We start from the raw sequence: 16,734 nt of genomic DNA on the forward strand, positions 1-16,734 counted from the left end.
TTGCAACCTTCTAGTCTCACACCTACAGAAGTTTTGCCAGCAGCTACTGTTCTATTCTCTATAGAAAAAGTGCAAAACCCCTCAAAACAAAAAGATCCATCACATGAGTCTTAAACATATGGTGTTTTACATGAACTCATATTAGCAAATTATCTCTTGAAAATTCGTGAACTAAAGTCCTGTCTCTTGTTAATGAGCTGCTAGTAGAGGAAAATAAACCAAGACATTTCAAAAAATGTAGATTAATTTTAGGGAATTTGTCTAATTAAGGAATAATTTGTTATGACCTGAGAAAACCAGGATAAATAAAGCAAGACTTTTATCATTTACATGCTAACAAAATCATGTCAAAGTAAAACTTTCATAATATTCTCTTCATGCAGTGTTCTGCATGAAGAGACTTAAGAGGCTTCTACATTTATAACTTTAGTTCCCTCAACCTCTCTCTCTCATTTGCTTTTATGCAGTGAAGGAGATCTAAAGAAAGAAAAATTTGAACATGGAAGAACCACCTGTTTCCAGGAATGGTTCCATCACAAATGAATAACAAAGGAAAAAAGAGGAATTCTCACTGCTCTGCTTGCAGTGTGCAGTGTTGCAAACTTACATTTCTATGAGTTTCATCATAGTGGTTTTTGAGAACTTCCACCTATTGTGTCCTGTCCTATTTTCAGCTCAAATAATTAAATATATAACTGCCAAAAAGAATTCCAGAGTTCAGATGTTGTGGATCAAAAAATCCACCCCAGAAGCCAGGTTAAAAGGATACACTCAGGGTTTATGGTATCATACATTTGTGTTTGTGCACTGACATATATTTGGGACACATTTGTAGGTATTTAATCAAAGTATAGCAAAAAAGCAGCCTGAAAACACACACATGTAACAGAGTGATGTGCAGCTGTATTTTTTTAATGGGCTGGTCTATAACTTAATCTCTTATTGCTTGCTTGGTAAATATATCAGTCAGAACTATATTAAAAAATCATTTTATTTCTTATAAACACCTGTTCACCTGTGATGCCACAGGAAAATGGATTCTATTTCTGCTCCTGCAGAGTTTGTGAGCTCAGCTCCAGCTGCAGGGCCCAGTGGTGCTGTAGCTGCCCCCAAGGCACCCAGCTCCAGTTAATGACCAGCACTGCAGTAACAGAGGTACAGCTGATATATTCTGGGGTATGGGAGAGACAACCCACAAAGGGCTCTAATTTCGTTTGCACAGATCAAAATATAAAATGTTACTGTCACCTACCCGCAGGTGGTCATCTGCCTCACCCGTGGGCTGGGATACAGTGACTCCCTGCAGTGGACTTAAAATATAGCAGTCCAAAACTTTGAAGGTCACCTGGCCACGTGAATCCTGGACTCCAATCTTCTGTCTTTTTTTAACTTTCTTCTTACAGCACACAGTAATTGTTGTATCATTTTGACAGTGGAGACCCCCATGGTCCATAGTGCTGCTTTTCCTCAATGTCCCTTGCAGACAGGTTAAAAATGCATAGCAATGAGCAGGCCGTGTTTGGGGGCCTATGAAACTGTTGCATTCCTAAAGCTTGGTGTAAAAAGGAGCAGATACCAAAAGATTGGATTTTGCAGATTACTGCACATTCAACTGGGCAGTGATATTTAAATTTTATCTCTTGTAGCCCAATTCCCTCTAACAATGTTACAGTAACTCACAGAGTACACAAGTGAATGCTTGAAGCATCCTTATTTTTTAATTCTCTACAAATTCTTTTCTCACATTGTGCAAAAATGTCACATTAATTAAAATTTACCTCTGAATTAATTAAAAACCTGTTCAGTGTTTTTGCCCCAAACACATGCAGATACAGCTTTAAAATTATGGCCCATTATCCTACAATAATTTTACAGAGATCAAGCATTAAGCTCACAGTTCTGAAGTGACAGAACTAATTATAGTCAGGTGTTCTATGGCACAGCTCACTTTTGAGCAGACCACAATTCCAGGGCTGACAGAACCATGCATTAGAGTTACTTTAAAAAACCAAATGCTAGGAATTTCCAGATAATCATACACTTCTTCACCTAATATCCATAAGCTGATGGAGTTGATATACAGACTGAAAGGTGTTAACATGGGAACAAAGTTCAATTTTCCACTGAAATTTTCTTAGCATCAGATATTTACAAACTGGGCTATTTCACAAAAATTGCAGAAATGGCAGAGTCCTGTGAATTCAAAGGTTTCCAGAACACAGACTTCTAAAGGGATTTATTTATGGGCACAGCTGATTAGAATAGATAAAGCAGCACAGCTTTTGCAAAGGCAGTGGAAAGGTTCTACACAATAACCAAACAAATTTATGCTCAGACAATGATTGTGTGCTCCCCTCACAACATTGTTTATAAAGAGCAGAAAACACGTCAGTGTCTGAACAAGGAAGTGCAGAGATTGTAAGAAAAGTGGAAGTGAATGACATAAAATATCAAGAAAGACAGGGGGAGTAAAATGTTGTGGAATGAAGCTAAAAGTTCAAGGGAAAAGGATGCAAGAAGATGGAGAATGAAAGGAAGATGGCAGGAAAGGATAAGACAAGTAATATAGTTTTCTTCAGGTACATAAAGAACAAGAAGTCAGAAAGGAGGCAGCAGCTCCTCTAGCTGCAGACAGGGAATTATTGACAAAAATATAATTAATTCATTGCTTCAGTTCTTTAAAAAAAAGAAAAAGAAAAAATGAAGTTATTAGAGACCACACCTGTCTTCTTTAGAAAGAGAAGCTATAGTCAGGGACCCACATTTCCAGGTTCAGGACGTAGCCATAGAAATCAAGATCTTTCCAGCAATTAGAACATTAAGATCCTGAATTTTGACTAAATATCTAAATAAGACAATTCTTTCTGTGTTGTGAGGAACAAGAGATATGGAGGTTTGAGCAGCCAAACCTCAAAAATGTCTGTATTACATTCTGAATGTTACTGATGGATGAGAAAAAGCTTATTATTAAATTAACAAGGCCAGACCTTCAAAGCTTTGCCTTGAGCCACAGCACGGGTACTCTACGTTTAAATTCTCACTGCAACATTTCTGCACTCCAAGGGATCAGGACTCCCAGAACTTGTGCACTTTTCCAGAAAAGCAAACCAACAAAAATTTACACCTAATAAGAGATGGAAAAAGATCCTCTTTGCCATTTAAAGATGAGATACTTAGTTTCTCTTTAACCTCTGGTTAGTTGGGTGTCAGGCTGGTTCAAGAAAGTTTTATGAGTAGATAAAAGTCTCCTACCCAAGCTGTTTGAGTCGCACCAACCAGAAAAAGAGATGTTCCCATCTTTCCCCCGAACTCCTAATACTCCTTCCTTTCCTGCAGGAAAACACAAGTTCTGAGGAAAGGGCAAAGTGTCTTCCTGGATATTGTTATTGCAGCCAGAGCAGTGAGGCCTCAGTGAGATATTTTGAGGGTTATTATAACACAAACAGGGAAAAGAAACAAACAAACCCATCATGCTAAACAGCAAAGAAGCAGCATGATGACTTTTAAATGCCTTAAAATGCAATTAATATATAATAACAAAAGTGGTTTCACAGATAATTAACATAATACGACGAAAAATGTTATTAGTCTCCTCATGTTTTACTGAACACATCATTATTCTTTCCGGGAGTGTTCTATTAGAAAATAATTTAAAAAAAAAACCATACTAACAAAACAACAGACAAAAACCCTACTAAACTAAACAACCATGCAAACAAATTTTATGTCATTTGTTACTGTCTCAATAAATTCACGTCTTTCCATAGTTCCTACTGCTCTGCATTTCCATTCTCCTGCTCCTCAATAAGAAAATACTCATTTTTCCTGGTGTTTGGAGGGCGTGTGTTACTTTTAGGATGGAAATCCAAGCCCACTGCCTTGACAATTATAGGTTACAAACAAAGCGTTGTTGATTTCTCCCTTTTACAAAATATCTCTCTATTCCTGCAACAAATTAGACAACAGTGCTGTGGAACAGCAGGGATGGCAAAGCCATGTGAGCAGTCAGAGCTCAGGATAAAGCAAATGCCCTCCAACAAAACCAGCTGTTGACTTTTGAAGGCTTTCCCAAGAAATAAAATGAGGATGTTACTGCCTTCTGAAAGAAATCACAGTACCCTGTGGATATCTCATAACATTAGAATGTATTGATTTACATACAGTATTTATTGTACAGACTATTGCCAGTAAAAATGAACAAGATATGGTAAATTAGAGAGTTTATATAGAAGATTTTGTGCCCCTGAGACAAAATAGGAGAATATACATAACAACAGCATGAATTTTAGCTTCACTTCCTGTCAGATTTTCTCTTTATCCCCAAAACCAACCTTGGGAAAGAAATATTTCCAATAGCTGGAAATCCCATCTCTATCCCAGCTGTGCAAGCAATTATTTAAATCATAATTTTAAGAAATGTGACTCCACTTCAAATTTATATGCTCAAATATTTGATTTATGCCCAGAGTTATGGTGATCACCTTGGCTTTCACTTTGGTAAACAATCAATGCCAGAAAGTTCCCCATGAATTTGGGAGCCTGCCCGTATGGATCTCATGGAAGGATCCAGGCCTTTGCTTCTGCTGGGTTTGTTTCTGCCTCCAGGTTTTTTGTTTTGAAGAGCCCTCTCTCAATTGTCCTGGTGCCCCAACATGTGAGCACATGAATGAATATATTTGTAAACTTAGCAAAATAAAGAGAAAGCACCATATATCTCATGCACTTCCTAAATATAACACAACACAATCTGCAGAGATGTTTTCCACTGCCAGAATTCTCAGCTGTATTTCAGCTGATCTGACTGCAGCTCATGCACATAAATAATTTTCTATATGATTAATAATCATAGTTTATACTTCCACAAGAACTCTTTTTTTTCTTTTTTTCTTTTTTTTGCAGTAAAATTTTCTTTTATTTCCCCTTGCTAAAGAGTCAGGATTCCTCCCTGAAACTTTGAACTCTGCCATTACTCTACAATTTTTTGATGTAACAGATGCAATTTGAAACCAGCAGTATTTTAACAGGCTGGCTCTGTGTATTAATGATTCTTTAATTAAATCAAGCACATTTTACTGAAATTTACATCTCCACAAGACCAAGCCCTTCTTGCCATTAAAGATTGAGTGCCTTCTCTTTTTTGGGATATTGTAGGCGATGACTGGGGTCTGATGTTCCCTATCAGCTGGTTTCACCTCAAAACAGAGCAGATCAGTTACACTGCAGACAAATCTGCCAGTGCAGATAACAGGATTAAAATACATTTTAGACCAGCCTTTAAGTCAGAAGCAAACTCGTGATTTTCCTTGTGAAAGAGCAGAATGTTTCTGTGTGCTGTCCATAGATCCCCAGCCAGCATCAGCAGAGATTCAGTATCAGGGGATGATAAATCATTCCAAAAAGGATGTGGCTGTGCTAAAACGGACTTACACAGACGACAAATTCCTTCTCCTGCACACGATAAATTACAGACATTCACTTCCAGGGTTTTGCTACAGTAACATTTCCCTTATCTGCAAAAATGCATTAAAGTACTTACAAATCTTTCCCACAAAACACTCCTCAGCACCTGACCAAGCTAGTTTTCCTCATCACTGTGAAGCATTTCCATTCTTTGCTCCCTATTAAACACAGAAATTGAGCCCATCAGGGCTGCAGCCTCACCCTCCATGTTTCGTCACATCTACCTCAAGTAAGGCGGTTCATACCAGAGAGCTGTTGATGGGTCTGCAATCTTTACCCTCCTCTCAGCCTACTTGTTAGCCAACATATAGAAACAATTCTTCATAGAACCACACGCTGCCAGTTTGCTTTTCAGACCTGCTATCCTAAGTTTTCGAAATATCTCAGTCTGTCACTACCAGTTGCAAGGCATCCTTTCATGGAAGTGTGATCTGTCATTATAAAAAAAGCTGAGGGCTGATTTCACACCTCTGCTTGTTAAGTATTTTTTAAAGCAAATAAAGCTCTTTACTTAAAAAATAATTAAAACTAACTCTTCATTAGCAGTTCAAATTGCCTAGGTAAATTTGGTCACAGCTATAATTTGCACACAGTTTTATCAAGCTGCTTCGTTTCATGCTTGCAGAGGATCACTTTCTGATTACTTCCCTTGCAACATGTGTTGCCTTTCAACGATGGCAACACCCTTTAAAAGCTCGAGTCTCAGTTGGAGCTCCCCAATGGCACTTTGCCACAGATGCTTGAGAGGCTGCAGGAATTCCATGTGAAACGAGCTTTTGCAGCTGGAGGCTTTGTCCTGTACCCAAAGAATGCCAAACCCCAAATCTCATGCATGAACAATAAAAAAAAAAAAAAAAATAGAATATTGTTGCCTCTTCTGCACCCTCCTAACTTGGAGTAAAGAACAAAACTAGTTCTTGTAACTAAGAAACTTTTTGTTACTTGGTGGTGGCAATCAACCCCCGCCACTCTTCCTGCTTTTTCTTGATTTCTGCCTACAAATAAATTATCCAGGTAAATGTGAAGTTTTGAAAACGAGCCCAGGGGTTTTAAATAACAGATTACCCCATAATCACTGGTTTTCAGGCTTCTATTTTCACCGGCCCTCTATTTGACCCTTTGTATCCCAATTCTCTGGGATTTTATCAACACTGAGCACAAGTAGCCTTCCAGCTTCGCTGGAATCCTCTTGCTCTGTTATCACAGCTCTTTACAGAAGCACTTGATTTTTTTTGCTCAAGGAAAGAACTGAAAAGTCACAAATGTTTCTGCTCTGCTGGAATCAGAAAAGAATATGGGTCTGCAATGGACTCTGAATTGCATAAATTATTGGCGGGTTTTGGATGGTGTGCACCTCACTGATTTGGACTAGAAAATCCATCTTAAATCTCCCCACCAAGCTCCTTCATCTGTTTTTCCACATCTTCACTTTCCAATAGCAAATAAATAAACTCTTTGCCATTGTCTGAAATTTCTGACTTAGTCTGATTTATTCAAATCTGGAGAGAAAACCAAATATACTTGAGAGCATATTAGTACAACAGAACACCTTTTGCTCCCTCTAAACAGGGGCTCTAGGCTACCTCTTATCTCAGCAGCCCAGAAGCAATTCCATAACGTGCCCAGAGCCTGCTTAAGCCCCCTCTTCAGAGCATCATTTAGCAGCTTTGTCAACAAGCTCCAGCAAGCCCCAAAGTAAAACCATTCCATGTAAATCCACCGGTGTACTCTGACCTGCAGAATTCCGATCAGGATGCTCTTTAACAAACCTCCTTAGAAGGAAAAAGGAGTTGCTACACAGTTTTCTAAACCAGCCTGTCTTTGCTGGGCATAACATCATCCCTGAATCCTGCTGCTCTTCTTCATAAGCAGCTTTCACTTAAAACTGAAGCTGACTGACATTCCCTGGCCTTTAAGAGCACAGTTTCATAAGAAATAAGCTCATATACCAAGTGGATAAATAAGTTTATTTCAGAGGGTGAAGGTGGAGTCATTAAAACGAGCTGCCTTAGTTCCTCTTGCCAGCTTCAGTTCCTTTGCTAAAAATCAAACTTTAAACTCCTCTGAAAATACAACTTCCACACAAATGGGCTGCACCAAAAGGACTGGCAGGCCCTGATCCCCAGACAAAGGTTTTCACTCTATTTTAAAATATTTTCCAACTTTCATTAGAAATAAAATACTTAAAAACAAACCACAGAACGAAGGGATTAACTCAAACAATAAACAAAGTTGTCTGTGTAAAGTTTAGTACTCTCTAATTTAATCATGTTCTCTTGCTGTGAATCCAGAGAAAAACTCCCACAATTTTTCAATATTCCTCCAGGAGAAAGAGGGCAGCAAAACCCAGATTTTCAAATGTTCAGTGAAAAAAAAAAAAAAAAAACCCAACATTTTTTAACAGATTACATATTCTTCACTAATTTAAAAATTTCTGAGGTGGTAAAATCTGCAAAGTTCTATGAAATACTCTGATCACCAAAGCTCTGTTTTGTACCCTATTAACAGTTTTCAATTCTTACTCCTTGCGTGCATATGCAATAAGTGCAGGAAATGAAGCAATACTCAAGGAGAGCCTCCCTGGGTGTAGCTGAAGAATTCAAACAGATTTTATCTTTTCATCCATACCCCACTTCTGACTGCACACTTGATATTCTGATGGCTTGCAAAGAATTTGTATTTTTTCACAATGATCTCTTCTTTGCTTGTTTGCCTTTTGCTTTGAACTTTTTCTTTCAAAACAACAATGCTGGGCAGGGGGAAGCTCAGACAAAACCAGAAAACACTTTTTGAGAGAAATTCAAGGATATTTCAGGTTATTCATCTCTCAGTGTACCAAGGAAATCAAGGAGAAAATTCTGTTGTTTTCCTGACACCATGACATACCTTCATTGGAAAATAATGGGCTGGATTTGAAACAGAGTAATCCAGTGGAGGGTTCTCCTACAGAACATTCCAACCCCATTTTTTGCTGCAGGACGGGTGTGAGCTGCAGAGCAGAGTGCTGGATAACAGCTCAGAAAGCACCACAGCCTCTCAGGCTGTACATTCACATTGCTCTGCATCACCTGCTACACCACATTTCTCGTGTGTAACTTACACTGCTTCAAAAAGGCTCCTCCATGGAAATGGGTTGGTCTTAATTTAAGTGTGTCTTTTGCCAGATCAGATATGAGGGCCATTTGTGGTTTGCTGCATTAAGTTGAAAAGTCTACTATGATTTTCCAGGAGAGAAAATATTCAAAGTTTATACTCAACACATTAAGGTGGAAAGCCACTGATAAAATAAGAAACAGCTGGCAAATGAAGACAAGGAACAGTGTTAAAAAGAGAAACTGCAATGTTTTTCTTGCAAGAAGGACGTCAGCAACTCCCATAAATCCTGTGCGAGTGCTTAACATACATTTCACTGCAGACCCAGATACGAAGTAGATGTTTAAGTGTTGAAAACCAGCATATGGTAAATTTTAGCAGTGCTGTTTGAGCAGTAGGACCAATCATCCAACTGCGAAACTCTCCCAGAGGAGGAGGGAAACAGCACTGGAGGTACAAGTGTTGATTATTACGCTGCAGCACATGAAATTGAGGGATCAGGGATGGCAGCCAGGACTGTCCCCAGAGCCTGTGTCCCACAGGGGCCAGGGCACTGTGCCAGAGGGTGGGAGATGATCCCTGTGGTGGGACAGAAGAGGCAACACGCACCAACCAGGGAGCACTTGGAATTCTGCTGTTCTGCTGGATCAACATGGCCAGGGACAAGCTCTGTGAGTGCACATTCCCAGAGCTGTATAGAAAACATGAACTGACAGATCCTCTGTTTATTTTATGCATTTTGGGACAATGTGGGGCAGTTGTTTTGCAGATTTCAGAGTTCGTTTGTTGGGTATTCAATGGAGAGAAATATTTTTACTGACAAGGAAAGGAATCTTTAGTAAGGCCTTTGTAGGTGATGTACATCTTATGTAACATTTTCATATTATCAGAATCTTCTTTCTCTCTATTAAAAACACCCATTACTAAAAATGGAGTTCAATAGTACTTTCCATTGACTATTTCACAATAAAATTGCATAATTCTGTAGTACCATAGTGACAACTTCCCCAAAAGATCTTCCTTTGTCCAAACAAAATTTTCTGTTCAGAAATCAAATGCATACACAATGTTCAGACAGCATTTCCACTAAAGATAAATGACAGAAATTCCAAGCAGAAAGCAGAGAAGTTTCAATAGTGTGAAAAACAAGCACGTTTACCATTTCCAATGGTTCTTCTTGAAATTTTATAGGACAGTAGCTGCAATCGAGTCTTCAATTTAACTGCAGATCTTTCAGGAGCAAGTACACATTTAGAAAATACACAGTATCAACAGAGAGGCAGAGATGTTATTGCTCTGAGCACTCACCTCATAATTGGCAATCGCTTCTCGATCAAGGGCTCGGGTCACGGAGACGTCCCCATTCATCTCATTGATTCTAAAAATTCCTTTTGGGTCTTGATCTACTCCCTTTCCAGAGAGCCGAAACTTTACTCCCTCTGTCCCTTCACTTCTGATGACCTGCATGGCAGGAAACAAGCGACAGGCCAAGTTGTAAAATCTTTTAAAGTCATCCTAAAACCACATAAGTCATTTCAGTTTTTTAACTAATGCTGAGCTATGCTCCCTGCCAATAAAATGTAACTATAAAATATGATTGCAATCATTCACAAGACACTGTGCAATTTTGTGTTAAACCCTGGAAAAGCTACTCATGCTCTCAGCCAGTTCCTATCTTATCTTCAGTGTCTTCAATTTCACTACTTAAAGTTTCTGTTATTCTACCACTGAATTCACTCTATGTCTAGAATTTGACATTTCATTTAATGCTATTTCTTCTTTTTAGTTAAATTGATAGAACAGCTACAAACTTACAAAAAAAAAAAGACATATTCTATTGATTGCCAAGAAGCACTCTTATTTCACAACAACACTTACCATACCAGAGAGCCATCACACAATATTTTATTAGCCATTGTGAAGTTATTACACACTACTTTCAGGTTGGGTTTTTTCCCCCCAATCCTCTTTCTAACTCTTCCTTTCCCAGGATTTTAAATCAATGGAAAAAACTCTGCATGAAAATATTGGAGTATCCTGCCCAGAATACTCCTGAGTCACACAGCTGGAATTAGTCCACTTCCCAAATTTCTATTTATGTGTATGCACACACCCATGTGTATATGGCAACTCCTTGTTACTATCACCTTATTTTCCCATGAGAACAAAATCCCTAAAAATCCGATTTCAAGGCAGCCTCACATTAGCAACAGTAACATTCACAAACCTGCAGAGCCACACAATGTTAGTTATAAGCTACACACTTTGCAAATTCGTATTTGTACACCAGAATCTGAGGGATTATAAATTAATCTTGCCCTTTAAGGCTGACTATCTTGCCAAGCTTTTCCCACCTCTGCTGTTCCACGTTCTTTTGTTCCTAACAATTTCATATTGCTGATTTCCACAGAAACACTAAGACAAAAATTTATATGCTGGTCTGAATTACAGCTCAGGAAGAGGAAGGGAGAAAGTAGCCTTAGAAATCTGGACCCTCTCCAATTTTGAGATAATAAATATGCAGGGTGTTTAATAATGTCCCTGAGGAAATAAATGTTTGCTGCCCTACTGCTGTGGGTTGAGAAACGCTGGTGTGCAAATTACTGGGCAGTGAGATTTTGACTTAACTCCATAATCATTATTCCTTTATTTTAATTGAGAAGAAATTGCCACGAGTTATGAAATAGGAAATCAGCATTTTCAGAGATAAAGTTTCACTCCACAAACCCTTTGGGGAAGGGAGACATTTCAAAGTAAAAACCAGTTTCACCTCTTTTTCCCCCCCCTCCTTCCAACACTCAGAAACACTAATGGATGAAGTTTTCTTCCTGTGTATTTTTGAGCAAGTCATGCCAAAACACAGAGGCACGCAACACTGCAGGTGACAAAAGGGCAAAGTCACTTTGTGACTTCTGGTTTGGTGATGAGACTGAAATTTAATAGCTCCTACTGAAAAGTTACCTGTTGTTCAGGTCCTTTTTTGAGCAATTTCTGATATTTTTATGTCAATCCTAAAAACACGTGGTTTTTTGTTAACACAAAGCTACGCTTGAGATTTTGCAATGTCATGACCATTGCTCATTTTTCTAGGGAAAAGATGAATTGATACTTTTCTGCCCTGATGTCCAAGACTTATTATGAGGCAAGTGCCCCTTCCCATATAAGAGCAGTGGTTTGAAAGGCCTGAAATCAGCCCCACACCAGCACAAAACTCTAACTCAGAGATGCTTATACTACAGCCATTTCCACCAGAGCCATCAAACATTACCTAACTGTTTATGACAAATTTAAGACATAGTATAAACACAATGTCCCAGTTGTAACAATCCACAATAAGAAGGAAAAACAAATATTGGGCTCTGAAAGGGAATTTGTGGAAAAAAAAAATCCAGGTATTCATACAGAGATTTCTTTCCACACTAGATAGAAAAACAAGAATGTAATAACAATAATAATAATAACAGTAGTAGTAGTAGTAGTCCCTGCAAAAACAACTGGTGGGAAGGTTTCTTCTCAACATCAAATCTGGCAAAGATCTTAACCTTGAATTTGAGAGTGAGACATCCCAATGTGGTGCCTGGAAGATTTGTGCTCCTTGGAGCTGACACATCCCATATTTCATCCCCACTCTAGATTCAAACCCTTCTTCAGCATCTAATGTATGGCAGGAGCAGAGTTACCAGAGAGCAGAAGTTTTCTAAATGACTGCATGAACTCACTCAGCTTTTTGAAGACTTCAGGGAGCCATCACATTCATAGTGCAACCCTTTGCAGGCCTTTCTCTTTTATCTGTTTACCTGTCCGTGCCTCCAGGGACGGCACAGCACCTTCAGCCTGATATTGTGACACAGAGCCCAGCACTGAGCTGCTCGGGGCACCACGGCAGCGTTTGCTCAAGAGCTGCGGGCGGCTCACAAAAAGTCATTTTCAGAAGGTTCCTTAAAACGCTTAATTAGCCACAAGAGGGAGCCGCAAACTCCCAGGAATGTCAGGGAGAACATTAACATCTCCTAATTAAGATGCTTATATAATGGCTGCATAGTTCAAAGAAAGTGCATTTCCCAGTTCGCACGGAACTCAGTACAATGAAAAGTTTAATAAAAATCAGGCTTAATTTGCCATATGGTTTGGTGCTTCAACAAGAGCAAGGAAGAAAACAGGAGGATTGTCTGACATCTCCTCTGGCAAGGCTGAGATTCTAAGCACTGGCACAAACACAGCACTGCTCACATGAAGATTTCCTAGCTCACGACGCGTTTGCAGAACAATGCTTTCCCAGTATCTTAGCAGAGATAAAACAAGGCCAGATTATATCTGCTGGAATGTTTACTTTGGGATTTCGTTTTTACTTCTCTAAAGTACATAAATGAAATCCCACAGTCACTGCTACCTGAAGCCCAGACAGACACAGTTATTTCCATAATTTTTTCACAGCTTCAGGAACTTCAGTGCAGGTTCTAATACTGAAAATGTCTGCACCATATGGCAGTGGCTACATGTTGAATATAAAGGCTCTGCATTCTTAGGAAATGGTTGTTAAGGCAGCACAAGACCCTGCAACCCACCCACTGGGAATATGGATAAGACAGGAATTCTCTACCCAGCATCCCAATTTCTACCTATTTCATTTTCCCTTGTTCTGATGTCACAGTTCAGAGGGGACTTTCTGTGGGCAGATGGCTCAGAATAGACACCAGCTGAGCACCCCACAATAACATGGGCTGTGGAAGGCTATTTCCTCACCCAGGACCCAAGGACAGCACTGGATGGAGACTCAGACACTGCTCACTTTCCCATCTCAAGGGTACTTCAGAGAATAATTGGGAATTGAAGTGATCCATCCCCCAGACACAGCACCCACCACAGTGCAGCAAAAGGCAGAGGCTCTGGGATCCTGCTTGACTCAAAGACACTTCCAAGCAAACAGAGCATCACGTAGCTGACAGGAGCTGCTCTCTGCTGAACCATGGCCAAAACGTATTTCCCCAGTGCTATTTTTCAGCTGATATTATGCATCCCTCGCAGCTAAACTCATTTCAGCAATGTGATCCCCCTGTTGTTACGGGTTTATCGCAAAAGTAAATCAGAGTGTTCTCAAGAGAAGAAGAGAAATAGAAGTACAAAACCCCCACACTGCCCCGAGAGAGAGAATTCACAGTTCTGCAGTGCCAGCAAATCTGTCCTAAACAGCACCATCCTCAGCTACCAGTTTTATTCTTTAAGAAGTGTTTGCCTCAACCACTCCCATAATTTCTTAGTTCTTGATGCCAGGTGAATTATAGATGCATCATAATAGTTTCACTTTTTAATTTGAAAACTAATCCCACCGCCAGACAGAAATATTTGGTTCATTCCCCAGTTCCTTTCATTTCAGAGCTTTACAATGTCTCTCTTGAGGGGCTTGTTTTGTTTTGTTTTGTGGGATTGTTTGGTTTTGGTGTTTCCTGCTTCTCCCCCCTCCCCACCCCCCCCCCAAGCCTCTTAGGAAGCAAATTTATTCATGGAATATTTAAAGGTGAACTATTTTTTTCCTCTAATCACTGAGCAAAACAAGAGCACAAGAACAAAACAATGTTTTAGGGTCATTGTTTAGATATTGTATAAATAAACAGGCACTTCCTGTCCTGCCACACTGAAAATTACTCTTTACAGACAGAGGATCCATCTGCTCCATGCTGACTCAAAACAAATGTAAAATATTCCCATCGTTATTCAAAAGCATTAACCAACAGAAACTGCTTCATTACTGTAAGCTAAATATACAAAACCCGTGTCTAGAAAGGAATTTATATAATTTGCTGAGTTTAATAATTTATTATGCAAAATTTAATACCTCTATCTTCTTTAATGAAATATTAGATAAACTGGCTGAGCAAGGGAGCCAAATTGTGCTCTTTGACGAAGGCAGATGTCAGCCAAGCCTGACAGTGGGTTTCTCTCTGATTTTAACTTTCTCCAGATTCACTCCACGTACAGGTGACAGGCAAGAAAATCCAGGGGATTCATTCCCATAATGGTAACAGGAATTATAAAGCTTCTCTAAGTGACTATGTCCTTTATTCCTGATAATTAGGGATAAACCCAGCACAGGGTATCTTTCAGGTACCACTTTCTCTTGTTCACATAAAGGGTTATTAATTTCACTCTATTATCAATCAAAGCAAATCTGGGCAAATGCCCTTTCGGGGGGTTATCCAAAACAAGTTAATGGAGACAAGAATGAACAATATTTGTGAAATTCAAGTTAACAGCAAAACAAAACTTCAGCAATTAAAGTTGTTTATGGAAAGCAAAACCAGGTGATATCAAGGTTCTAAATTTCAAGCTGTTTTCAGATCAGTTTTCAGTCTCCAGTCTATTTAAGAGGCAAGGTTTTCAAAGCTGTGTCCATCTCCATGAGCTTTCCTGCAAAGCTGAAACCAGCCAGTCAATCACTCCCTCAAATACTGATATCTGTGCTTGCAACTGGAAGGGCACTCCAGAATCCATGGGCATGGGATGGAAAGGGAAATGTGGCCAGCAATGGGAATATACAACATAAACCCAACCTCTGTGACAGCCAAGGCAGGGGAACACAACATTGAGGTGAAAAGTTTGCGTTCTGGGGGTAGCAGAGCTGGGAAAAACTACATTTAGTACCCCAGACATCCCTTCTGTATCATCAGCTCCAAGCATTTTGCTTGATGCTATTGACAGTCCAGATAACAATGCACATATACTGATCTCCAGAGAAAGAAAATGTATGTAGACAACAGACTGGGTTTTACCCAGCAAAGAAAGCCATAATTCAGTTATTTTAAACTTTAAGGACCTATTTTCTATTTCAGATCCTGGGTGAAACACATTACTACAAAATATCTGAATTTTGCACTTTAAGATACAGATTCGGCTGAATTATTGCACGATGCTCCTCAAAGAGATTACCTAAAACTTTAAGTACAACGTAATTAATCCTTTAACAAAGTTTACACTCTGTGTTTACTCCTGTGAATTATCTGTTATTTATTCTTATATACTCATACACATTTAAACCTCAGTGGCACTGGGCAAAACTCTTATTACAAGAGTAGCAATTACTTCTTAGTCACATTCTTTTGCACTTGTTCTCTTAAGGCTTTTATGAATTACAGAAAAAAAAGGAACGTGTGTATTATTACAATAGTGCATCTGTAAACTGAAGTGTTTTAGTATCTGTATAAAATTTCTGAAATATTCAGTACTGGGTGTACTAATACCTCAAACATGGAAACTTTTATACCAACTTTCAGAGAAGGAAGATGGGAATTAAAAAAATCAGGCATCAAAATTAAATGAATTATGAAAATGAAAAAACATACACTGATATTCTCAAGAGGGTCCTTTTTAGCATTTTAACTCTGAGCTTTATCATGCAAAATGTTTCAGGAAGCGTCAGATTTAGGAACAACGTTGGGAAAATTAAAGCACACAGGTTTAGCATACTTTTGATGCATGTTTACATGGCTGATTGCAAATTCAGCCATTCAGACAAAACTCTGAATGCTCTGATCAAGCACCACTCTGAGAACTTCATGTACACGAAGGAAATAGAACTTGTGCGGCTCAAAAAGTGGGTGGATCACTGAAGGATCTTTTTGGACTGGTGTTCTACCTCCTGTAAAATGTACTATACCAACTATTATTTTGTTACATCAGTGCAAACACAATGTTTTACTAAGTAGAAACAACTGCAAATCTGAAATTTGACAAGGTTCCTATATTCCACAGGCAAATATTTCACCAAAATAATTCAATGTATGAAAATGACACAATATGTTAAAAACCAGTGAAGCTGTTTCACCACCAGGGCTCCCTTTTCCAGGTCTTTTTAGAATAATCAGAACAAATAGGATATTTGATATTCAACCAAAAAATATCTTCTCAACATAATGGCTTTTTATCGTAATTACTCATAAATGTTTACAAAATTCAGATCAGCTTTGTAGTGGGATGCACAGGTGTTCAAGTGAAGCAAAATGAATTTATGCATGTGGGAGCCCTGGGCACTGGTGGATCCCTTCAGCCCCAGGTTCATTATCGTAGTTGTACAAAGATGCAAGAATTCCCCCTGAAGAGCTCTTTCCAGCAGTTGCAGGGATTTAAATTTGAGGATTTACCCAATATAAACAGCTAACAGTGAGCATTTGCTCAGAGATCGAAGCA

General features: G+C 39.0%; 1 protein-coding gene across 2 annotated transcripts in view; it reads right to left on the reverse strand.

Annotated features, from left to right (window-relative positions):
- The window catches only part of CDH13 (cadherin 13), a 451,854-nt gene that overhangs the window by 225,048 nt on the left and 210,072 nt on the right, over nt 1-16,734 (reverse strand). For both annotated transcript variants that reach the window (XM_048316534.1, XM_048316533.1), the window contains exon 5: nt 9,862-10,014. In XM_048316534.1, the coding sequence (XP_048172491.1) occupies nt 9,862-10,014 (153 nt within the window). The remainder of the gene's footprint in view (nt 1-9,861; nt 10,015-16,734) is intronic.

The sequence above is a fragment of the Corvus hawaiiensis genome, chromosome 12 (assembly GCF_020740725.1).
Source record: "Corvus hawaiiensis isolate bCorHaw1 chromosome 12, bCorHaw1.pri.cur, whole genome shotgun sequence".
Lineage (NCBI taxonomy): Eukaryota > Metazoa > Chordata > Aves > Passeriformes > Corvidae > Corvus > Corvus hawaiiensis.